General features: G+C 43.3%; 1 protein-coding gene across 1 annotated transcript in view; it reads left to right on the top strand.

The window, feature by feature from the left end:
• TRAPPC9 (trafficking protein particle complex subunit 9) overlaps positions 1-27,326 on the top strand; it is an 815,095-nt gene that overhangs the window by 375,895 nt on the left and 411,874 nt on the right. Inside the window, exon 20 of the mRNA XM_073632292.1 lies at positions 22,329-22,482. Coding sequence (XP_073488393.1) covers positions 22,329-22,482 — 154 coding nt within the window. The remainder of the gene's footprint in view (positions 1-22,328; positions 22,483-27,326) is intronic.

Raw genomic sequence — 27,326 nt, 5'->3', positions numbered from 1 at the left:
TCATGGTAGGCTACAGGAGGATAGAGAGGAAGCAGCAGCCTAGGACAACAAGGGATAGTAAGGTGATAAGCCAAAGGTCGGGGCGACTAGCAGACAAGGATAAACAGAGAACACGCCAAAAGGTCAGGGTCACAAGCAGGCAGGGATATAGTCAAGAACAAGCCAAGATCGGTAACAGATAGACGTAGAGCACATGGCAGCAGGAAACCAAACACACAATGTTGCTCGGCAAGGCAGGCTTGGAGAACACGGTGTTAAATAGTGGTTCCTGTTGAGGCTAGGGTGGAGTCACACTAAGGGAAGATTACTTAACCATGCAGGTGTGAGAGTGCAAGCCCTAAGGCTGATACACAGACCAGGTAAGAGACAGACAGGGCATGAAAGTATTACTGCAGAGCCATGACAATGGGTAAATGGTGTAATGGGTAATGGTTGGGCATTCAAACTGAACATTAAGCTCACCCCTAATTGTCAGATAGCAAAGGGCATGGACAGAATGACCCCAATCTGTATGGTGGCTGTATAGAGGAGAACTCTAGCTGTAGCCAAGCTCTGCGTATCATCATACTGGTGAGGCCGATCTTAGAACTGTATTCAGAAGATGGAAAGGGTTTGGCACCGCCGACCTTCTCTAATGTAAATCAATATAAAATGAATCACAGAAATCTAACTTTAATACGAGGGGCCCTGACTGCTGAGTCATCGGTAATCCACATACTCTTCTCTACACTCCAAACCTCATTACTCTGCAGAGTTCTGTTTGCCTAAAGGGAGCATTTTTATGAAGAAAAGAGATAATAAAGGAGCTATTTATAAAGGTTTGGTGACAGCGGGCTTATCTCCCCAACCCCCCCCCCCCCGGGTTTTCAGTTTTGAGTTTTTTAGCTGTTTATACGATTCTAAAATCTTCATCGAAGTTACTTGAAAGTAGAATAGTTGGTGTTTTCACAGGTCGGTAAATTAAACTGATGTTCAGTCTGGGGAGCGGACTCCAGTCAGTATCCCGGTTTGCATCCATAATGTCAACCTGAACTCTATTTAAAGGGTAACTCCACTTTTGTGGGGGGAAAAAAATAGCAAAAGAAAAAATTTGTTAAACAAAATAAAATAAAAATATACAGTAAAACCTTAGATTACAAGCATAATTTGTTCCAGAAATGGAAATGCTTGTAATCCAAAGCACTTGTATATCAAAGCGAATTTCCCCATAAGAAATAATGGAAACTCAAATGATTCGTTCCACAACTATTTATTCGTAGGTCCTTCCATTTAAAGCCCATATAAAAAGATTATAGCAATGTGATAGGTTGTGTAAACATAAAATGTCCATCCATAAATAGAAGACTCCACAAGGGGATTAGAAGCAAAATCCAGCAGGAGCTCCAGAATATAAAAGAGAAGAGAGGCGCCTCTAAGTGTAGTAATATGGTTACATTTAATGAAGGTCCAACGTTTAGCAACTCAAATGGTTGGTGATTAAAAGAGGCATATATAAGTATGGAGGCACCCGGGGTAGAGCGGTCCACATAGACCGTCCTCACCGCCGGCTCTCACCGCTGTCAGTCTGCAATTGTGACTGGGAAGACCATCCTGCAGTAGAGAGATCTGAAAGTGAGGCTTGAACCGCTCGTGGAAGGGACGACGTAGATGGCGATTTCGGAGGACGATCTATGTGTTCAGCTTTACCCTGGATCCCTGCATCCATACTTAGAGGCGCCTGTTTTAACCCCTTCCCGCCGAGCGTACGCAGATGTGCGTACTCGGCTTTCGGGGGTTATACCGGGATGATGCCCGCAGCTACAGGCATCATCCCGCTACCGTTGTTTAGAGCCGGCGATCGGCTATCCAGATATAACAACCGATGCGGCTAAAAGCCACTTGGCTGTTATACCGGAGCAGCGGGAGGGGGCATCCCCCCCTTCCACCACCTCCCGCCGCTCTTACCAGGCCTCCCGTGCCATCGGGAGGCCCGGTGACCAATCGGGTGCCGCTGGGGGCGGGCTGGAACAAAGCAGTGGGCGGCTTCGTTCCAGCCCTCTCATTGTAAACGCGGAAGCGACGTCATGACGTCACTTCCTGTTTACTCGGCTGCCAGTGGCGCCGGTTTTAAAAAAATACACAGTATTCAGAATCGCCGTTTTCGGAGATCTGAATACTGTGAAGTGCAAAGGAGGGATCGGGGGTCTTTTAGACCCCCGATCCCTCCATAAAGAGTACCTGTCACCACCTATTACTGTCACAAGGGATGTTTACATTCCTTGTGACAGCAATAAAAGTGATCAAAAAAAATTTTTTTTAAACACATTTTATAAAAATACAAATAAATAAGAAAAAAAAAATTTTTAAAGCGCCCCCGTTCCCGCGAGCTCGCGCAGCAAAGAAAACGCATATGGAAGTCGTGCCCGCATATGTAAACGGTGTTCAAATCACACATGTGAGGTATCGCCGCGATCGTCAGAGCGAGAGCAATAATTCTAGCACTAGACCTCCTCTGTAACTCTAACCTGGTAACCGTAAAAAAAAAATTTAAAGCGTCGCCTATGGAAATTCTTAAGTACTGTAGTTTGTCGCCATTCCACGAGTGCGTGCAATTATAAAGCGTGACATGTTTGGTGTCCATTTACTCGGCGTAACATTATCTTTCACATTATACAAAAAAATTGGGGTAACTTTACTGTTTGGATTTTTTCAAATTCATGAAAGTGTCCTTTTTCCCAAAAATTTGCATTTAAAACACCGCTGCACAAATACTGTGTGATATAAAATATTGCAACATTTTATGCTCTAGATTCTCTGCTAAAAATATATATATAATGTTTGGGGGTTCTAACTAATTTTCTAGTAAAAAATACGGATTTTAACTTGTAAACACCAAATTTCAAAAATAGGCTTAGTCATGAAAGGGTTAATCATCAACCATGTGAGTTGCTAAATGTTTGACCTTCATTAAATGTAACCATATTGCTACACTTAGAGGCGCCTCTCTTCTCTTTTATATTCAGTTGTGACACAATGCTACTTGTATATCAAGAAAAAATGTATTACAAATTTTGCAAAACGCTCTCAAACCAAGGTTTTACTGTGTGTGTGTGTGTGTATATATATATATATGTATGTATATATATATATATATATATATATATATATATATATATAAAATATTAAAATGGCAACACAAGTCATATTGTAATTGAATGTTATTAAAAATTACCTTTCATCTTCAGTCTGCAGCAGTTGGAATTTGCCTCCCCCCCCCCCAGAAATGTAATTTCCTGATTGTGTGAATATGATTTTCCTAGAAGTCTGCACTAAGATACAAGTCAGATTTCAGGCATCCCCTGCAACAAAAATGTCATTCTTGGTGAGATACTCCCAAAGGGATATACCATCTAAAGGGATGCAGACCCGGCCACTTACCTCATTAGATCCCTACAAGTGCAGCAGCTGATTGATAATTATAAGGTCACTCCCATTAGATTCACTTTCCACATGGACACAAACAGCTATTTCTTCAGTATATCAAAAGGTAGAAATCTGTAACAAAGTTTGGTAAAATCCCCGCAATGTACAGAGATCACCCAGAGGGGAATGTTTTGATCTGCTTATATTTTGCCTTCTCTGGCTCCTTCTTTCCTGTTCTTTCAAGAATATGTAAGCCCAACATTTTCTATTCCTCAAATGTGGGTGCTGTATTATACACTTGTATGAAGAAGTATCCTGTTCTCTTTGTATTGCTTCCTTTATGTGACACCCCTGGTGTTACCGCCAGTCCCTCTGCTTTAAAAACTGACCACACTAAGCAGGAGAACACAGTGTGGTCAGTTATCTATGCTCTGCTTCAGTGATCAGACTTGTCCTGCACAGCCATCCACTGGGAAGACCAGTGCACTGCTGCTTGTCTTTCCTCAGCTCTTATTCATCTGAGAACAGAGGGGAATGTGATCACATATAAAAAAGGGGAAAAAAAGTATTTTATAATGTTTTCTTTTTTTTTTTTTTTTTTTTATACCTATACACGTTTCAATTCTATTGTAAACTGAATAGGTTGTTTTACAAGGTGATGTTTTACTATCACTTTAACATGCAAAATATTTTTTTAGGAAAACATTTGTGAAAACACTGTGCAATGGGTCTTGCAGGGAGATCATGGCTGGTGGGAGGGGCTGGCAGGGTGCTGTACATAGCTTGGTGGGAGGGGCTGGCAGGGTGCTGTACATAGCTTGGTGGGAGGGACCAGCGGAGTGCTGTACATAGCTTGGTGGGAGGGACCAGCGGGGTGCTGTATATAGCTTGGTGGGAGGGGCCGGCAGGGGGCTGTACATAGCTTGGTGGGAGGGACCAGCAGGGTGCTGTACATAGCTTGGTCGGAGGGGCTGGCAGGGTCTTGTACATAGCTTGGTGGGAGGGGCCGGCAGGGTGCTGTACATAGCTTGATTGGAGGGGCCGGCAGGGTGCTGTACATAGCTTGGTGGGAGGGGCCAGCAGGGTGCTGTACATAGCTTGGTGGGAGGGGCCAGCAGGGTGCTGTACATAGCTTGATTGGAGGGGCCGGCAGGGTGCTGTACATAGCTTGGTGGGAGGGGCCGGCAGGGTGCTGTACATAGCTTGGTGGGAGGGGCCAGCAGGGTGCTGTACATAGCTTGGTGGGAGGGGCCAGCAGGGTGCTGTACATAGCTTGATTGGAGGGGCCGGCAGGGTGCTGTACATAGCTTGGTGGGAGGGGCCGGCAGGGTGCTGTACATAGCTTGGTGGGAGGGGCCAGCAGGGTGCTGTACATAGCTTGGTGGGAGGGGCCAGCAGGGTGCTGTACATAGCTTGGTGGGAGGGGCCAGCAGGGTGCTGTACATAGCTTGATGGGAGGGGCTGGCAGGGTGCTGTACATAGCTTGGTGGGAGGTAGAGTCCCGCTAGGTAAAGTCCCTTTCTTTTTACTTATCCTAGTGACGATAGTCTCCAAGACAGAAAGTGATGTGAGAGAGAGTTGTCACCAGAACAGGAAGTTGGGGAAGAAACTTCCCTTGGGGAACAGCTGTTGTGACCTCTGAGGCAGGAAGTGAAGGCCAATCTCCCCAACTGTCTATATGCTTTAGACCAGGGGGAATCAAACTGGCGACCCTCCAGCTGTTGCGTAACTACAAGTCCCATGAGGCATTGCTAGGCAGTAACAAGCATGACTCCCACAGGCAGAGGCATGATGGGACTTCTAGTTTCACAACAGCTGAAGGGCTGCTAGTTTGAGCTCTGTAAGGGGTAGCACACGTGCGGTGATCTCTGAAGAGATCTGTTTGGATCGCTCGTCAGAGAGCATTTGACAGGCGGGGAGGAGGGGTTGTATTGCCTCCTTTTACCCCTTCACGCCGACTTCATCCCTGGCCATTTAAGAGTTCTAAAGCCGGGGAGGCGGAGACAGGCATTCAGGTCATATAATTGCTGTGATTGGCTGTCACAAGCAGTCACTCCGTCACTTGCCTCCATCACTCGCAGCTTTCCTCTGTCCTCTCCCCCTCCTCCCTGCCTGTCAGCTCTGTCAGTGCCTGCCCCTTCCCTTCTGTTGCACAAATTCTTGTTTTCTTCCTATAATCCAATGTGTTCTATTAAATGTGCCCCAGTGTATGTTTTTATTTTAAAAAAATTGGGGTCTGGTGCTGTCTTTCTGCAGTTATTTCTTCTTACCGCTGGGGGTTCTCGGCACCACCATCTGGGATGCGGGAGAAGGCTTTCTGAGAAGCCACAGCTGGCACCCCACTGCGTATGCACAAGCTTGCAGCATGCTTTGGGAATGGTCCTGCTCCCCTCTAGGACATGTGATGTGTTCCGGAAAGATGTGGGAGGGAAGGGAGTGGGGGGGGGGGGGGTGCGTCATCCTCCCCTAGGTGAGGATTGCAGAAGTGGAAGCGGGTCCCAATAAACAACATGTACATGTACATAAAGCGAAAAAAGGAGAAATCTCGTGCCAGAGATATTGATGGAGGATTAAGGGATTAAACAGGTTCGCTGCCGTCTGAATTCTGGTGAATCACCAAAAATGCTATAAAAGAAAGAGGGACAAGGAGTGCAGATCTATAATCCCACAATATTGTGATTTAACCCACTACCTCAAAAGTTATGGCCCGTACACACGATCCGAAAATCGAACGAAAAATACTGCTTTCGGCGCGATCGTACGATAATCGGATCGTTAGTACAGAGCTTTCGAGAGCCGATCACAATAGTTCAGCCGATATTATTAGATCGGACAAGCACAAAAATTTTCCTCGTACGATAACAGATTGTCAGGGCTGGGCTCAGTCCTTCCATCTCCTGCATTCCTGTTTAAAGACTGGCTTTGCTGACATCCCTTCTGGCTCCAGATCCTACTTGCTATTCCACTACTTTGATCCCTGACTTCTGGCTTGGCTGACTATCTATTACGGTTACTGAACTTTGGCTATGTTTTGACTACGTTTGTTCTTTTTACTTTTATAACTTTTATTATTAAACAAGTGTGATTTAACTGTACTTCTGTCTCGGTCTGATTTCATGGTTTCTGACACAGGTCGTACGATTTTAGTTTAGTCAGTACAGTTGTCGTCAGAAAATACAATACAAATACATTACAACACGTGACATCACTTCTGATTTTCGTGACTTCAGTAACCTGTTCAATTTCTAATTGCGACTTTTAAGCAAAAAAAGTCGTATGATCTGTCGTACGATATTCGGATCGTGTGTACGGGCCTTAAGTGTATCGCTGGAGGTACGTGCAGTGTCAGACTAAATTTTGAGGTCGTGGGTTAAATCACAATATTGTGGGGTTATAGATCTGCGCTGCTTGGCCCTCTTTCTTTTATAAAAATCAGTACACGCCCACCTACCTCCAAAAAACTTAGTTACTGGCTAGTGGGAGGGAACGAACCAGAGGGACGTCAGTTTTTGAATGAAGCTCCGATTTAATACATGTGCGCTGCATTAGGGTAGCCATTTTATTTAAATAAACCACTCAATGCAATAAAACTGCGCAAAAGAAGTGCTTACACCTTTTTTTTTTTTTTTTTTTAATGCACTGCATCAGAAAAAAATTACTTTGTTACCATGGGGTTGATTTACTAAAACTGGGGAGTGCAAAATCTGCTGCAAATGTGCTTGGTGGCCAGTCAGCTTCTAACTTCAGCTTGTTCAGTTAAGCTTTGACAATAAAACCTCAAAGCTGATTGGCTACCATACAGAGCTGCACCAGATTTTTTGTGTCTCTAGTTTTAATAAACCTCCATGTACCTTTAGGTTCATTGGGGTGTCATTCGCATTGCATGGCACCGCAGCACAAATACAATAAGGACACGTTTTTGTGCACTTTGGGAACTTGCGCAATTTTCCTCTGATGCTCAGATGTGATCAGAAGCCTAAAAAATCGAAACGCAACCGTGTGAACCTCGCCTTCTATCCTCAGGGCTGCCCGCTCCCTTCCCTGGACCCGATAATGGCTCCTCTGTTCATATTTGTTTACCCGGTTGAAGCCGACGTGCGTCTTATTGTTTAGAATCCTAAATTGCCTCCCCGGGGAGGTTGATTAATCTTGCTGGCTATAATTAGCATGCCGGAACGTATTTGTTTACATTGTGAGCCTGCAGACCGGTTAATATCGTTGTCATTACAGCTTGTTTTATAGCGTTGTGTAACAGATGTTGCGAACGATGCTGCGTCCGGCGAGTGAGCTTTTACGTATTGATCCAAAAATCTGCGTCCGCTCCATAGATAACCATAAAAATACAGTGAATATAGGTTTTGTATGGATATTTTACTATGATTTGCAGCACATCATCCCGTTATTGGTATTCACAAATCAAGAAGTTAGGGGGGATTATAACGGTGCAAAAATGACTCAAACCAAAATTTGCTGTTAAAATATCAGTATTTGTTAATAAAATTTTAAAACAATGTCACCATTAAGAATGTGTTTATAACCCATAGAGGTAATGGTCCTTAGTCTGCATAGAGCGGTATAGATGGACATGTTTCACCTTTTAATAAGGCTTCCTCAGGGGATACAATCTGCTATAAGGTTATCCACTTTCTAATGGATATAGATGGACATCCTGACATGTTTCACCTTTTAATAAGGCTTCCTCAGGGGATACTATCTGCTATAAGGTTATCCACTTTCTAATGGGTATAGATAATACAACTATAGCATATCATTTTTACACAATTTTTTGCATATGAGTATTATTTAACAGATATTTTTTTACATTATTTATATACATGTGTGCTATATGTATGCCATTCCCAGTGCTTACCCTGAATTTTCATAAACTCATTACTGAGTATTATCAAGTGTGTATTCAATAAGTAATCAGGTCAGTTTCCACTGCAAGAAACAGGGGTGGCCACAGGAGGCAGACAAGGACTAGACTCTACAATATACAAAAAAGCCATTGTAGGTTATATATAGCTATCTATCTATCTATCTATCTATCTATCTATCTATCTATCTATCTATCTATCTATCTATCTATCTATCTATCTATCTATAGATATCTATCTATCTATATATAGATATATATATATATATATATCTATATATACATATATATCTATAAATAGATAGATAGATAGATGTGTAGTGCAACCCAGCACTCAACAAGAAAGGGTAACTTACACAGATTGACTGTTGACCGGGGTATAGAAGTCCACAGGAGGCCAACAATGTCGCCGGACCTCCCTGGCTTCTCCTCCTGGCCAATCCGGTTGCTTCCAGGCCGAACTTGTCTCAAGACTCGCTTCCTGTCATGATTGGCTGGAAGGAGAAGCAGGAAGACAATAGCAAATGTTGATTTGGTAATGTCACAAGTGTGTGGGCTCAGGGCGCAGTGCTCTGCGCCCCGAGCCCACCTCTTTTGAAGCCAATTAGAGCCTCCGGCTCTAATCATGTGCTTTGTTAAAAAAAGAAAAAACCCTGTAGAACTCTATGCGTCTGGAACCCTGCATGGAGATTAGGGGATGGGCGGATAGAGATTAAGGGGGTGGCGCCCCTGCAGCCCTTATGGATGGGTCTCTGCTGATAAAATAAGAGAGCGCACACTGCTGAGTATGCAGGAAAGGAGAGCATGTCAAGCAAGCACTACAGAAAAAATGACCGGTTAAGTGACCCGCACCACTACTATTTATATAGAAAAGTATAGATGCTTTAACGCTTTCGCTGCCAGAGCCAATTTTGCATTTCTTTGCGCACGTGTTTAAAAAAGATTTGTTAAAACCTCAAAAACATTCAATGTTTCTGGAAGCGGACACCCCAAAGAAAAAAAAAATTGTGGCAGTCCCAATCTTTTATGTCACTCAATATTAGTGCATCAGTTTAAAAAAACGCAACATTTCAGTAAAAAATACACTAAAGTAAATTTTAGGGCACATAAACACAATTATATTACCTGATTCTTTTGAAAATCGAAAATGAGGTTGCGGCGAGTAAATAGATAACCAACAACCACGGGATATGTAAAATTACCTTTATTGAAAAATGTCACCATTTAGCAAAAAATTGGGCCAACTGGCCCATACATCCAAGCACCAATAATTAAAAACAGTGGACAATGTTGTCACACACATACAGCACACCCGGGCCCATACTATCACACACACACACACACACACACGTTGTGCAAATTTTATCTAGTGGTAAACCCCCAATGCCAAGCCTGGGGGTCTAGGGCCCAACACTGTGCAAGCCTCACATAAATAAATGCACCGTGAGGATACCTTGGACTCCACAGTCCCATTACCAGGACCGGGGGATAAGGAGAAACCAAAAGGGAGAAAAGAGGGCTGCACTGGGTTAGAATGGTCCCTGTTGGGACTTCTCATCCAATTGGAGCTACAGCACGGTATGTACAGAATCAACAGTCTTAAAGCCTCCTAAGTAAGGCAGTGTCATAGCACCTCTAGTAATACACCATATGGACATCTGCCGGTGGGATTTATGGTATAAACGCTGTAATTGAATCAGCCCACAGTCAGAACATGGAGCATAGCAACCAGGGTTGACAATCAGATTGGCCTCAAACCCATTAGGGTACTGTGTAATGCCTTGATTGAATCCTCCTGACTGATTTTCAAGTCATCCTGGTGTGGCTTCCAGATAGTTATATCATAAGTGGTATATGTGAGCAATGATTGGCTAACATGGACAGTCAATTTAAAGCCACTCTTACCATTGTGGCAGAATAAGCCCCGGAGCAGTAAACAACAATGGCTGGCAGCCATAGTCCGCAAACAACATCACCCCCGAACTAGCCAGATGATTCAGGCAATTTAAATTACAGTTGCAAGGACTTGCAAGAGTCAGGGGCTGCCCGGAGGCTCTCACCACTCCTCAGCGTTCAGATATTTCCACCGTCCTTTTCTCTGGTTGTATAGGGGTGAGATGTAACTGCCATGAGCCGTAATGGTTTGTCCACAAGGTGGTGCTCTGATCACATGGTTTTCCTGTGGCGCACGGTGTGCTGTGCAGATGCCCTCTCAACACACCCAGCATGCAGTCCCGTATGTCTGCACAAGTCACAGATCCAGGGGTGCCGGATCATTGGAAAGCAGGGTCCTGCTGCGCTGCCTACGTCAACGCGTTTCACGTGCGCCAATGTATGATTCGTCATAGAGATGGAGGAACCCCCTAGGGGTGGGGACTTTGAAGGCACTACCACAGCACAAATAAGGTAAAAAATGTATAAACTTTATTATATAAAGACAAAAGGGCACATAATAAATAAAGAATAGACAAGTACAAATGGATGCATTATGATGTACTAACGTTTGGCAGAATAGACATAATAAACTTTATACATTTTTTACCTTATTTGTGCTATGGTAGTGCCTTCAAAGTCCCACCCCTAGGAGGTTCCTCCATCTCTATGTTCACTTGGGATGTGGCACACCTTTTCTGGTAGTAGCCGTGTTTGTATGCTTCATCAGGACGTCTTGATGTAGCATACGTGGGCGTATGCAAAACGCGTTGACAAAGGCAGGGCAGCAGGGCCCTGCATTGCAACATGCAGTCCAATGATCCAGCACTCCTGGATCTGTGACTTGTGCAGACATTCGGGATTGCATGGAGGAAAATGCCTTGTTGATGTCAGAGGAGAATGGATAGACTGGTTTGAGATGATAAAAAGGCAACAGAAACTCAAATAACTACTTGTTACAACCAAGGTATGCAGAATACCATCTCTGAATGCACAACACATCGGACCTTGAAGCAGATGGGCTACAGCAGCAGAAGACCACACCGGGTGCCACTCCTGTCAGCTAAGAACAGGAATCTGAGGCTACAATTCACGCAGGATCACCAAAATTGGACAATAGAAGATTGGAAAAACGTTTCCTGGTCTGATGAGTCTCGATTTCAGCTGTGACATTCAGATGGTCAGAATTTGGTGTAAACATCATGAAAGCATGGATCCATCCTGCCTTGTATCACCGGTTCAGGCTGGTGGTGGGGGTGTAATGGTGTGGGAGATATTTTCTTTTGCACACTTTGTACCCCTTAGTACCAATTGAGCATTGTTTAAACACCACGGCCTACCTGAGTATTGTTGCTGACCATTGTTATCCCTTTATGACTACAGTGTCCCCATCTTCTGATGGCTCCTTCCAGCAGGATAATGCACCATATCACAAAGCTCCAATCATCTCACCACTGGACAATGAGGTCCCTGTACTCCAATGGCCTCCACATTCACCACATCTCATCCAATAGAGAACCTTTGGGATGTGGCAGAACAAGAGATTTGCATCATAGATGTGCAGCCGACAAATCTGCAGCAACTGCGTGATGCTATTGTGTCACTATGGACCAAAATCTTTGAGGAACACCTTGTTGAATCTATGCCACGAAGAATGAAGGCAAAAATGTGTGTGCATATGTATATATATATATATATATATATATATATATATATACAGTATCTCACAAAAGTGAGTACACCCTTCACATTTTTGTAAATATTTTCTTCTATCTTTTCATGTGACAACACTGAAGAAATGACACTTTGCTACAATGTAAAGTAGTGAGTGTACAGCTTGTATAACAGTGTAAATTTGCTGTCCCCTCAAAATAACTCAACACACAGCCATTAATGTCTAAACTGCTGGCAACAAAAGTGAGTACACCCCTAAGTGAAAATGTCCAAATTGGGACCAATTAACTATTTCCCCTCCCTGGTGTCATGTGACTCATTAGTGTTACAAGGTCTCAGGTGTGAATGGGGAGCAGGTGTGTTAAATTTGGTGTTATCGCTCTCACGCTCTCATACTGGTCACTGGAAGTTCAACATGGCACTTCATGGCAAAGAACTCTGGGGATCTGAAAAAAAGAATTGTTGCTCTACATAAAGACGGCCTAGGCTATAAGAAGATTGCCAAGACCCTGAAACTGAGCTGCAGCACAGTGACCAAGACCATACAGCAGTTTACCAGGACAGATTCCACTCAGAACAGGCCTCGCCATGGTCCACCAAAGAAGTTGAGTGCACATGCTCAGCGTCATATCCAGAGGTTGTCTTTGGTAAATAGACATATGAGTGCTGCCAGCATTGCTGCAGAGGTTGAAGGGGTGGGGGGTCGGCCTGTCAGTACTCAGACAATACGCCGCACACTGCATCAAATTGGTCTGCATGGCTGTCGTCCCAGAATGACACTTTGGGCCCAATTTGGACATTTTTCACTTAGGGGTGTACTCACTTTTGGTGCCAGCGGTTTAGACATTAAATGGCTGTGTGTTGAGTTATTTTGAGGGGACAGCAAATTTACACTGTTATACAAGCTGTACACTCACTACTTTACATTGTAGCAAAGTGTCATTTCTTCAGTGTTGTCACATCAAAAGATAGAATAAAATATGAAATATAAAAATGTGAGGGGTGTACTCACTTTCGTGAGATACTGTATATATATGTGTGTGTGTGTGTGTATATATATATATATATATATATATATATATATATATATATAAAAATAAATATAAATAGTAATAGTATGGTCTTTAATGAAAACTATCAGTTCCATGACCATTTCCATAAATGTTGTTTAACATAACAATTTGCATCAACAATTATTTAATTCTATAGGTTTCCTGCTTTCGGAAAACCTTATTTTTTTTTTGCAGTGGATTAAAATACATTTTCAGGTTAAAAAATGCTCATGTTAATGAGTGTGAAAAATAGAAGACACAGATCCAGCAGTAAAAAGGGTTAAACGGCCCAATTTACTGTATTCTCTATTTTTCAGTTCCTTTATAAAATATATACATTCTAATACTGACCTTCTTAAAAATGATGATGTATTGTACAGCAAGGAAACTCGATGGGAATTAATTTGGTTTAAATGAAATGAATTCTTTAATTATTTTCCTCCCTTTGTTTTTTCTATTAAGCTTTGTTTTCTGCATTGAAGTCAGTCCAAAAACAAGCCGCACTTTATGTTGTTTAATTAGCTTTTAATTGCTTGTTAAACATTTGCAGTGCTGGAACGTATTACTTTAAACCTGTAGTTCACTATCTCTGCCTCTCCTCCCGTAATTGTAGTACAAATAGACTTTTATTATATTTAATATAGTTAATTTATTCTTCTCTGGCTCATTGATTTTTGCTTTGTGCCTTTTGCAACTTTGCCAATGATAAGAGCCGCTCAGCAATGGGGAATGGTGAACGGAGTACATAAGCCCCTTGTGCTGTTCATGATTGTGGGCACCAGCTATCCCTGTTAATGTCATAGTTGGGTAACTGCTTCGACCTGTTTGGTACGGGGGAACCAGAAATCAAAGCATGCCCTTTATAGCTATTTTGTATGGGACTTTTATATAAAGGGCATTAACATATAAATGTCATCAACTTCAAGTAGAAGGGAACCCGACCAATAAAATCTCATATACGGATTAGCATGATAATGTGATTTTTAAAAGTGGTTTTCAATCTTCATTCTGTTGACACCCTAAAGCCTAGTACACACGGGCCAAATATCGGGCAACATCGGCGGGTTCTATAAAAACCGTCCGACATTTGGCCCGTGTGTATGGCAGCCGGTCCAACAGAAGCATGCTGGAAAACCAGCAGCCTATCAGCACTCACAGCCAATAGCCTGTGTGTTCTGGTGGGGGGGTGGGGGGGGGGGTGGTTATCGTTCCCCTGTCAGAACACAACAGCACAGTCGGGAGATCACTGTACTAACGTCGGATTGATAGTACAGTGGCTCCGATCTTTACCAAAACCATGCTGAAGCATGTCCTCTCATACAAATTGTAGTCTCATACTACCTCCCTTACTCTTCTGCTTCTCCTAGCCTCTGGAGATATTTCCCCAAACCCTGGGCCTCCCTTATTTAACTATACCCAACACACCCATCACCCCACACCCTCTGGCAGTAGGCGCAATCTACGCAATTTAGTCTCCATTCCTCTTCCCAAAACCAGCCTCCCCTTCTCCTGTGCTCTTTGGAACGCTCACTCTGTCTGCAACAAACTCACCGCTGTTCATGACCTCTTTGTCACTAATTCCTTTAATCTGCTTGCCGTCACCGAAACCTGGCTCCATGAATCCAACACTCCTTCTCCTGCTTCCCTCTCCCAGGGTGGCCTTCTCTGGACTCACTACTCTAGGCCTAATGGATGCAAGGGAGGTGGAGTGGGATTGCTCCTATCCCCACAGAAGACCTTCCAGGTTCTTCACTCTTCTCCCTCTCTTTCCCTCTCATCATTTGAAGCTCACTGCATATTTCTATTCTCTCCAACTCCCCTAAGAATTGCTGTGATCTACCAACCCCGCCTGGATCATTATCAACTTTCCTTGCTGAGTTTTCTGCCTGGCTCCCCTACTTTTCTCTCTTCTGAAATTCACACAATCCTTTTCTGTGATTTCAACATCCCCGCTAATACAAGCACTCCTGCTACATCTAAACTTCTTAGTTTAACCTCCTCATTTGACCTGAAGCAATGGGTAGAGGCTTCTACTCACTCTGATGGCAACCTTGACGTTGTATTCTCCTACCCATGCACTCCATGCAACTTCTCCAACAATCCTTTTCCTCTCACTGACCACCACCTTATTTGTTTCTCTTTCTCCCTGTCTTCCACCACCCCTCCCTCCAATCGCCTACCCATCACCCGTATAAACCTTCGCCGCTTCAACCCATCTCTCCTATATTCTGCTACTGACCACCTCTATGACAAAATCTCACCCCTGCCTTGCCCCAACCAAGCCACTTCCATCTACAATACCTCCATGTCCTCCACCCTGGACAAGCTCGCTTCCCTCACTACACACAGAATCAGGCCTCGACCCCTACAACCCTGGCAAACAGATGACACCAGAATTCTCAAAAAACGTAGTCGTGCTCTTGAGCGTCTGTGGCACAAGGCGCAGTCTCTCAAAGACTTCAACCAATACAAATCTGCCCTCCAGAAATACTATTCTTTCCTCCACACTGCCAAGCAAACCTATTTTACCACTCTTATTAACACCTTCTCATCCAGTCCCCATCAACTCTTCTCTACCTTCAACTCTCTACTTTGTCCTGTACCACCTCCATCCACTGACTCACTTCCCAGGAGATTGCTAAGCTGTCACGGGTAGTACTTACCGAGGCCGAGATACCGAGAGTGGCTCGCCCTTGCGACCACGCGTACCCCGTCCCCCGAAGGTGATACAGGGAACAGGTGGCACGCGGGGGCACAGGCCACCAGCAGCGATGAGTTCCTTGGAAAGACTGAAGAACAGTATGGAGGATTAGCTGAGGTTCAGGAACTGGCTGAGGGTCTGGTGCAGGACAGAGGAATCGGGTACCAGAGGAAGTAAACAAGTCCGTGAAACAGGCCAGAGGTCAAATCCGGGTAAGGCAGGTAAGCAACTCCGTTAGGCAGGCCGAGGGTCAAACACTAGTAGGCAGTTCAAGCAAAGTCCGTTAGGCAGGCTGAGGGTCAAACACTGGTAGGCAGATCAAGCAAAGTCCATTAAGAAAGCCGAGGGTCAGATCAAGAAGAGCAGCAGCGTAGTCAGGAACAGTCTGGGTCACAGCAGGTAGTCAGGTATAGCAAACTGGAAACAGGCACAAACAGGAAGCTGATGAGAAACTAGCAACCCGTCTGGGCGACAGAGCCATCTGAAATAGCCCCGTCATAGCGTGCACTATTAGGCACAATGTGTGCGCTACCGTGCACACTCGCGAGCTGTTGTGCACATGCACGCGCCGCACCATCGGCAGCGCACGTGTGTGCGCCAGAGTGCCAATCCGCTGCGTATGCGTGCAGGAGCATGGCGAGCAAGGGTAGAAAAAGTCCTTCTCTGACATAATCACTTCAAAAACAAGATTGATACAATTTGTGATGAATTCTTCACTCTACAGGTATCACCCCCAGTTAAGACGCCATGTCAACAGATACAATTGACAGTCCCCTTATTCAAAACTGCTACTATAAACAAAGTAGCTAAACTCCTTTCTAATGCCTACCTAACCACCTGTCCCCTGGATCCTATTCCCTCTCATATACTACGGTCACCCTCTGACTCTATCCTATACTCTCTAACCCACATCTTCAATCTCTCTCTCACTTCTGGCATCTTCCCCAATGCTCTAAAACACGCGTTGGTCAACCCCATACTTAAAAAGCCATCCTTGGACTCTACCAATCTTAACAATCTATGCCCTATCTCCCTGCTAACCTTTTCCTCTAACCTCCTTGAACACCTGGTTTACAACCAACTGAGTAACCACTTCACTAAGAATAACTTTGTTGATCCCCTTCAATCTGGATTTCGCCCTCAACACTCCACAGAAACTGCTCTTTTAAAACTCACAAATGACCTACTAACCGCAAAAACCAATGGACACTATTCTGTACTCCTACTTCTGGACCTTTCAGCTGCCTTTGATAGAGTTGACCGCCCTTCCTCTTCAAAAAACTTTACTGCCTCGGTCTTCGTGACTGCGCTCTTCAGTGGCTCTCATCATACCTATCCCAACGCATCTTCAGTGTCACTAACAATTCTACTTCCTCCTCTCCTCTTCCCTTCTCTGTCGGGGTCCCCAAAGGTTCCGTTCTTGGACCTCTCCTATTTTCAATATACACATCTTCCCTGGGTCAGTTGATTGCCTCCTACGGATTTCAATATCATTTCTACGCTGGCGACACCCAAATCCATCTCTTCACTCCTCAACTCACTCCATCGATCTCCTCACGCATCACTAACTTACTAACAGACATATCTGTCTGGATGTCACACCACTTCCCCAAACTCAACTTGTCCCAAACAGAGCTCATAATATTTCCTCCTCCACTTGCCTCTTTCCCTGACTTCTCTGTCAAGAGCAATGGCACAACCATCCACCTGTCCCCACATGTCAGGGTGCTAGGTGTTATCCTGGACTCTGAACTCTCCTTTTGGCCCCACATCCAATCACTCTCCAAAACTTGCCACCTCAACCTCCACAACATGTCTAAACGAAGTCCCTTTCTACCCAATGAAACCACAAAGCTCCTGATTCACTCCCTGGTTATCTCTCGCCTTGACTACTGCAACTTCCTCCTCATTGGCTTATCTTTAAATCGACTATGCCCCCTTCAGTCCATCATAAATGCTGCTGCCAGACTCATCCACCTTACAAACCGCTCAGTGTCTGCTACCCCTCTCTGCCAATCCCTCCATTGGCTGCCACTCGCCCAATTAATTAAATTCAAAGTGCTAAGAATAAGTTACAAAGCCATCCACAACTCTGCCCCCAGCTACATTACTAGCCTAGTCTCAAAATACCAACCTACTCGTTCTCTTCGTTCCTCCCAAGACCTCCTGCTCTCTAGCTCCCTCATCACCTCCTCCCATATTCTCCTCCAGGACTTCTCCCGAGCCTCGCCCATCCTCTGGAATTCGCTACCCCAATCTGTCAGACTGTCTCCAAATCTATCCACTTTTAGGCAATCCCTGAAAATGTTTCTCTTCAGAAGCCTATCCTCCCCCCAGCTAACAACTGCACTATTTTCTCCATTAGCTCATCCCCCACAGCTATTACCCTTTTGTATCACTTGACCCTCCCTTCTAGATTGTAAGCTCTAACGGGTAGGGCTCTCTGAATCCTCCTGTATTGAATTGAATTGTTTTTTCAACTGTCTGCCCTAATGTTGTAAAGCGCTGCGCAAACTGTCGGCTCTATATAAATCCTGTATAATAATAATAATAATAATATGTGGTCATACCTGAACACTTTCAATTTGTATGCAATCAGTCAGGTTCTAGCACTACATAGTTGAAAGTAAATCTAAAGGAAATTGATTAAGAAAATAGAATAATGTATGGCGAGCTTTAACCTTCTGCACTATATGACCAAACATTTCTGGACACCAGACATCACACCTATGAGTTTAGCATGTTATTGCTTGTGCAATGTGGTTAAATCTGATTTGGTATAAGTACAACCTTCTTCTTTGGGTCATATTTTTTTTTTATGTATGTAGGAGATGGTGAACTTATTAGACATCCCATTTTAGGGATCGACCAATAGTTTTTTCAGGGCCGATACTGATTTTTCAGCTGCCTTTCAGGCCGATATCAGGTGCCAATATTCTTTACATGTAAAGTTTTTTGTTTTTACACTGTCTTTTTATAAAAAATGTATCACTTTTATTGCTGTCACAAGGAATATAAACATCCCCTGTGAGAGTAATAGGCAGTGACAGCTACTTTTTATGAAGGGATCGGGGGTCTACAAGACCACAAACCCCTCCTCTGCACTTCAAAGTATTCAAAACGTCAAGATCAGCGTTTTTGAATACTTTCTATTTTTTAAAACCCGCGCCTTTAGAATGGCAGTAATCCCGAAGTGATGTCATGACATCGCTTACGGGTTACTAGTTCCGGGAATCCCAACAAAGCCGATCTGCCTTTGTTCGGGTCTTTGGCCAGCCGGCAGGTGTTCGGGCTGGTCGCTTGGACCTTCCGGTGGGGTGGGAAAGTCTAGGCAGTCTGGCGGAAGGCGACGGGAGGGGGGGCGTCCCCTCCCGCTGCTTGTAATAACAGTCAATTGGCTGCTGAGCCACATCGGTTGTGATTACAAGAAAGATGACTGTCCGCTCTAAAGAACGGTACTAGGGTGATGCCTGCGGTTGCAGGCATCACCCCGGTTACAACCCTTTGAAGCAATATCGGTAACATCAGTAACTTTGTGACCGATACTGATGCTTCAAAAAAATTGAATATCGGCCGCACCAATAATTGTTTGACCCCTATCTCATTTCCAAACATAGTCATAAATATGAACCCCCCCCCCCCTTTGTAGATCTAATACTCTCCTTTCTTCTGAGAAGGCTTTCCGGTAGAGTTTGGCGCGTCTGCAGAAATATGTGTCTATTTAGCTAAAAGAGTGTTTGTGAGGTCAGGTATATGGTATTCCATTTGAGCCAAACAGTGTTCCTGGATTGTAGACTACCTGACACGAAGACCGCAGTATGTGCGGTTGCAAGACTGTGTGTTGGATAGGGTGACCAGCAATATTGGGGCTCCACAGGGGACAGTTCTCTCTCCCTTTCTTTTTACTGTCTACACCACTGATTTTAGCTACCAGAGTCTTGCCATCTTCAGAAGTTTTCTGATGACTTTGCGGTAGTGGGATGTATCAGGGATGGGGAAGAGACTAAGTATAGGACTGTGGTGGAGAACTTTGTAACATTGTGTGAGGTTAATCATCTGTATCTAAATGTGACAAAGGAAAAGGAGCTGGTTGTGGATTTCAGAAAGAGGAAGCAACCAGTGACCCCAATGTCCATCTGAGGAGTGGACGTGGCAGTAGTAGAGAGTTACAAGTATATGGGGAAACACATAGATAATAAGCTGGACTGGAGCAAGAACACTGAGGTGCTCTATAAGAAGGGCCAGAGCCGTCTTTACTTTTTGAGGAGTCTGAGGTCCTTTAACATCTGCCGGACGATGCTAAAGATATTTTATGAGTCTGTGGTGGCCAGCGCTCTCCTGTATGCAGTGGCATGCTGGGGAAGCAGGCTTAGGGGCCTTTCACACATAATGTCCGTTTTTGACAGACTCCGGCGGATGACAGGTCCGTCTCTGCTCACTGTGTAGAGACGGACCTGTCAGATCTCCGCTCTCCGCTATGGGGGATCAGATGAAAACCGATGCGCTTGTCCGTTTTCATTCGATCCGATCCATCAGACGGATGGAAAATAGGGTTTCCATCTGTCTGAATTTAGCAGATCTTAGCGAAGCTGATGTCAGCGGACATGTCACTGCTGACATCCGTCGCTGCATAGAACTGTATGGAGCGTCCGTTCAGGTCCACCTAAAAAACTGACAGGTGGACCTGAACGGTCCGCATGTGTGAAAGGGGCCTTAGGGTGTCTGACACCAACAGACTCAAAAAACTGATTCGCAAGGCCAGTGATGTTGTTGGATTGAAATTGGAGTCCTTTACAACAGTGTTGGACAGGAGAATGTTGTTCAAGTTACTTTACGTCAAGTTACAATCTTGGACAACTCCTCCCTCCCACTCCACAATTCGCTGGTCATTCTACGGGGTACCATCAGTGACAGATTGTTGCACCCACGATGCACCACAGAATGACACAGGAAATCATTTTTGCCTGTGGCAGTCAAGCTATATAATTCTTCTCTGGGAGGGCTGGAGGTGAAAATCTAATTCTGGTTTATGATCAGGATTTTGTATTGTTTTTATAGTATAAGTCTAGATCTAGTGCCTAAAATTATTATTAAAGCAGCGCTACTGTCCTAAAGTACATGATCAGCTTTCAGGTGAATAAGGTGCACACGAGAAATAGTAATGAGCAAGTGATGTAAGGGAAGTCCCAGAAACCTCAGGTGGAAAATTTTGCTATGTTGTATCTCTTTAAACACCCAACACTGCAGTCTGTGTGTCACACTCCCCTTCGGGGTTCAAACTCACCAAAGGGTTGAAAATATCAGGCATGGATAGATAAACCACAGGTCTCCTTAACAGGGCAGCAGGTGTCACAGCAAGATCCACTGGTTAATTGGAGTGAAGACCTGGATTCCACCATAAGTTTGCTCGCATCTGTCTCCACTGATTGTGACATGGGGTAGTTCGCTCTCGTGGTAGATGTGTTTATACATTGAATCCATGGCAGACAGGAACAATATTTGAGGGTCTGGTATCCCAATTTTATTAAAATGGCAAAAAGCAAAACAACAGTCCAATATAAAGTTTCCCATGCAGGGGATCTTCTTCAGCTTCAGCAGACTACAAACATAAATAATTAATATCAATATTAACACCAATAGTGTTAAAAAAGGAGTCCCCAAACAGTCAAATTAAAGCGCTTTAACATAGTGTCTTCCGTGTATAACAATCTTCACGGAAGACACTATGTTCAATCTTTGTTTCATCAGACCAGAGAATTTTTGTTTCTCACGGTCTGAGAATCCTTCAGGTGCCTTTTGGCAAACTCCAGGCAGGCTGTCATGTTCCTTTTACTGAGGGGGTGGCTTCTATCTGGCCACTCTATCATACAGGCCTGATTTGTGGAGTACTGCAGAGATGGTTGTTCTTCTGGGAGGTTCTCCTCTCTCCACAAAAAAAAAAAATGCTGGAGTTCTGTCAAAGAGACCATCGGGTTCTTGGTCACCTCTTTGACTAAGGCCCTTCTCCCCCGATAGCTCAGTTTAGCCAAGCAGCCCACTTTAGGAAGAGTCCTGGTGGTTCCAAACTTTCATTTACGGATGATGGCGGTCACTGTGCTCATTGGGACCTTCATTGCTGCAGACATTTTTCTGTACCCTTCCCCAAATCTGTGCCTCCATACAATCCTGTCTCGGAGGTCTACAGACAATTCCTTGGACTTCATGGCTTGGTTTGTCCTCTGACATGCACACATGCACTGTTATCTATGGGACCTTTATATTAACAGGTGTGTGCCTTTCCAAATCATGTCCAATCAAGTGAATTTACCACAGGTGGACTCCAGTCCAGTTGTAGAAACATCTCAAGGATGATCAGTGGAATAAGAATGCACCTGAGCTCAATTTTAAGTATCATAGCAAAGGCTGTAAATACTTATGTGCATGTGATTTTTTTCATTTTTTTATTTTTAATAAATTTGCAAAGACTTCAAATAAACTTCTTTCACGTTGTCATTATAGGGTGATGTTTGTAGAATTTTGAGGAAAATAATGAATTTACTCCATTTTGCAATAAGGCTGTAACATAACATAATGTGGAAAAACTGAAGCGCTGTGAATACTTTCCGGATGCACTGTATACAACTTCCTTAGTTTTGATAAGACCATTTCAGGAGTCAGATGTTGTTAAACTCCTCTGTTTTTGCCTTCTCAGAATGGCCATCCAGGTGGATAAATTTAACTTCGAAAACATTTCAGAGATGGTGGGAGATAGCCAGCAGTTCCCCAATCCAAAGGAACTAGAAGAGGAAAGACAATTCGCAAAAGGTCAAGAAATCAACAGCAAGCTGGACATCCGTTGGAAAATTATATCCTTTTTTTATGCCCCTCATCTAAACCATGTTGTAACAGGTCGGCCCATAATATCCTCAGGCCATGTTATAGCTGAACCTACTCCTGGAAGAATTTGGTAACGTTTAAGTATTCTCCATATGAGTATTTTTTTCATTAGAACTGTTGCTTGTAAGGTAATATCTAAATTTTGTAAGAGTTTTGCTGTTTTTTCGTATGCATTCACATAGCTCTACAAAGACATCTTTAGACTTATAGAAAGGGATTTTTCTAAAATAATTTGTGGCTTCTAGGAAGTCCCAGTTTTGAAATCACACTCATGTTTACAAATGCTTCAAGTTCCCTCAACCTCCTTAAAGCCTCTCAACCTTCTTTGTGCCTCAACCTTGCTTGTGACCACCTCTCAGGATGGTCTTACTGCACTCCCCCCCCCTCCCGTTAGGCCTGAACATTGTAACCTAAGGGAGGGGGTTGAGGTTTTCAGGGAAAGACCTTAAAGAGACTCTATGATCTTGCGCTGTCTGGGCAAAATGAGAGAGTCTGTCGAATTGCTGAAAAATGTCATCAGTCAACCAGCCCGTGCACTAAGTTATTGGATAACATGTTTCACCAATCTGATTGGAATGTAGAAAGAGTGGAGAGAAAACTGCAATGACACCAGATAAGAAGCTCACCTTAACTTTTATACTTTAAACTGAGCCTGTATTTGCAGACTTGCTTAGTCTGACTTATTATATTAAATGATGGACCACTTTGCGCCACGCCTGGGTGCCTCTGCCAAGATACAGTTTCCTCCACTCTGGAACCAGGAACATGTCATTATAGCTAAATATTGCACCCAAGAACTAGCCGACACTAGCTTAGGTGCAAACAGGAACTCTTTATTGAAAACTCACACAGAATTTATACCACACAAAATCAGAAAAGAGCACATTTTCCTAAACAATATTAACTTTAAACAGTAATATCACCAGTACATCTAATGAACAGCTAGCAGCTAACAGTAACCTAATTAAACAGTGATCTAATTAACCGTAATCAACAGCCAGGGACCCAGACAAGCTTTGATTGATGGAGGAGCCCACTCCAGACATTCTGGCACCTACATAGGAGTACATGTAACAGAGACCAATGTGACCAGTTTTTTCAACGAACATGTATAGTTTCAAATAAAACAAACCAGGAATAGTCTTTAGGGCAAATAGAAGGAAGCAGTCCTTCAAAAATCTAACAAAAAGGCACATATAACAAAGAGGGTGAATGTGGACAGACAAGGTCCCTGCAGCCAGCGTATGTGACAAACCAGCTATGAAATCTGAAAACTTGAGAATGCAGTAACGCTCTCAGGGGACAGCAATGGCAAGGAAAAGTGTAGACAGATATATTTGCTGACTTGCCTTATCTAGTTTATTGCACTAAATGTAGCCCTAAAGGAGATACTAACAAAATCAATGTGCTGCTAAAAATAAAAAGTAGAAAGCACACATTTACATACAAAAATGATATATACTGTAACCATAATATATATATTTTTTCTTACAATATATCTTAAAAAAATTAGATTAATAAACAATTAAAAAAAAAAAAAAAAAATATATATATATATATATATATATATATATATATATATATATATATATATATATTTTTTTTTATTTTTTTTTTTTTTAATTTAAAGAAATGTTTGTTATGGGAGTTTGTCTTTACTATAAATCACATCCCTAACTGGAAGGTAACTTATTTATTACTCTCTTTATATAAATAATTGCCATGTTTTTAATTAAGGTTTTCAATTTTTTTTTTTTTTTTTTTTTGCTGTTGGCCTCTTTCAGCCACTTCCTGTCTCCATGCACTTGCGTCAGCCACAGATCATTACTCTGGACTGGCTTCTCCACATTGACAACGGTGGACCATGATTGCACAAAGTGTAATGGAATGGCCACTTCCAATCTCCACTAGGGGCTCATGTGACAGGGTTGACAAAACAGAGGATTTAATTGTGAGACCGTTGTCACCCAGTAACAGGAAGTACCTGAACAAGGACCTTTATAGCAGGATCACCAGGGAATAATTTATTTAAATCTTCCCACCCGGTCTATAGCGGATTGATGACCGGGCAGTGGCTATACCTTTTAACTGGACATCATATGACAGCTTTCAAAACGGGCCGCTCATGCTCACCCCCAGGGAAGCCCAGCGTGGCGATCTGCATCTCCGATCACTGTAGGGAGCCTATGACGTAGGCTCTTTACCATGTGATCAGCTGTGTCCAATCACAGCTGATCACAGTGTAAATAGGAAATGCACATTATCGGCATTCCTCTCCTCACGCTAACAGCGTGTGGGGAGAGAAGAGCTGATAAGCGGCTTTTCTCAGTGGGGACATCTGCACTGATAATCAGTGCCCTGATTATCAGTGCAGCCTCATCAGTGATGCCCACCAGTGCCCATCAGCGATGCCAATCATTGCCATCTATCATTGCCACCTATCAGTGCCCATCAGTGCAGCCTCATCAGTGCTGCATATCAGTGCCTCCTCATTCATGCAGCCTCATCAGTGCCCATTGGTGCTGCATATTAGTGCCGCCTCATCAGTGAAGCCTCTTCAGTGCCCATCAGTGCTGAATATTAGTGCCTCCTCATCAGTGCAGTCTCATCAGTGCCCATTCAGCAAAGAGAAAAATTACTTATTCACAAAATTTTATAACAGAAGCTAAGAAAAACACTTATTTTCAAAATTTTCTGCCATTTTTTGTTTAGCAAAAAATAAAAAAACCTACTGGTGACTAAATACCACCAAAAGAAAGCTCTATCTGTCTCAAAAAAAAAAAAAAGATAAAAACTTTGTTTGGGTACAGCGTTGGCATGACCGCGACAATTGTCATTCAAAGTGCAACAGCGCTTAAAAATTGGCCTGGGCAGGAAGGGGGTGGAAGTACCCGGTATTGAAGGGGTTAAAAACAAACACAAAATTAAAAAAATATTTTGAAATTGCATTCACATGTTAAATTTTGTGTGACATTTTAGTGATTGGGTTTGGATGTCCTTTAAATACCCGTTTCTAAGTATTTTTCATCTCATGTCTATCAGAACAACTTAAGCTTGCAACTCCCCCCCCCTGCACAGCGCAGGCTTTGAAAAATACATATCTGCCGCATCAAGTGCCTTTATTACAAAACAACAGACTCTGAATTGCATTGGGACAACCAAGTGTTGAAAGGCCATCTTCTCTATCGAGTGCTCTATTCACATTGTAATCAATTTAGTTTGCTCGGCTGGTCCTCGCGGGGTTTCCAACGTCTCCACTGCTCTCCCTAGGCGCTTCCTTTGAGCATTTTAAAGCAGCAAGGAAAAAAAAAATCCCTTTTTGGTTTGTACTAATCAGATACAGGAAGCGCGTTGTTCTATTCCCGCAGCGGTCTGATGGGCCGTTTCTGCGTACGGAGAGGACATTTTCATTGAAATAAATTTCCATCTGTTTGACACTCCGGAGTTTGGATAACCTGTTTAAACTGCGATGATGAGAAAAAGTTTTAGACAAAGTGGAACTTTTTTTTTTTTAGTTGTAGTGGAGTCAGAAGATTTTTTTTTTTTTTTTACTATTGGCACGCTTTGAATTTAAGGACTATTCTATATCGCTTAAAACGTTTGTTACCCTAAAAAAAAAAAAATGGATCCTGTTCCTTTAACCACTTCAGCCCCAGAAGATTTTGCCCCCTTCCTGACCAGAGCGTTTTTTGCGATTCGGCACTGTGTCGCTTTAACTGACAAATGCGCGGTCGTGTGACGCTGTACCCAAACAAAACAATAGAACTTTCTTTTGGTGGTATTTGGTCGCCTCTGCGGTTTATATTTTTTGCGCTATAAACAAATAAAGAGCAACAATTTTGAAAAAAAAAAAACACAATATTTTGTACTTTTTGCTATAATAAATATCCCCATTTTTTTTTTTTAAAAAAAAGCTAATTTTTCCTCAGTTTAGGCCGATATGTATTCTTTTACATATTTTTGGTAAAAAAAAAAATTGCAATAAACTTATATTGATTGGTTTGCGCAAAAGTTATAGTGTCTACAAAATAGGGGATAGATTTATAGTATTTTTATTATTATTTTTCTTTTACTAGTAATGGCGATCTGCGATTTTTATCGGGACCGCGACATTATGGCAGACACATCGTACAATTTTGACACATTTTTGGAATCATTGGCATTAATACAGCGATCAGCGCGATCAAAAATGCATTGATTACTGTAAAAATGTCACTGGCAGTGAAGGGGTTAACACTAGGGGGCGGTGAAGGGGTTAACTGTGTTCCCTGGGAGGTGATTCTTACTGAAGGGGGAGGGGACTAACTAGAGGAAGTGACGGATCGTGGTTCCTAGCTAATAGGAACACACGATCTGTCACTCCTGTCAGAACAGAACAAGGAAGTGTGTGTTTACACACACTTGTCCCTGTTCTTTGTCTCCTGGTCACGATCGCTCGTGGCCGGCGGTCATCGCGACCGTCGGCCACGAGCATCGGCACCCCCACTATGCAGCGGGCACACACGCGCGCAACTGCTATCTGGACCCCGCGAGACCACGTATAGCTTTGTGGTTTCGCGCAGGGGAGCTAACCTGCTGCAGTACAACTGCGGCGGCTGTTCTGGAAGCGGTTAAGGTGTGCATTACCCTAAAAAAATTAATAAAATGGATCCTGTTCCTTTAAAGCATTTTATACAGCACATTGCTTGTGCTGTGTAATTTGCCCCCCTATATACCTCAAATACCTTGCTTATCCTTTCTGATTCTGCCCTCTCCTTTGTAAACTGACCACAGTGTATCATGGCTGCTGAGCCCTGACATCATGGTCCGTTTA

This window comes from Aquarana catesbeiana, linkage group LG05 (assembly GCF_042186555.1).
Source record: "Aquarana catesbeiana isolate 2022-GZ linkage group LG05, ASM4218655v1, whole genome shotgun sequence".
Taxonomy (NCBI): Eukaryota; Metazoa; Chordata; class Amphibia; order Anura; family Ranidae; genus Aquarana; species Aquarana catesbeiana.
This window is presented reverse-complemented; position numbering and strand designations above follow the sequence as displayed.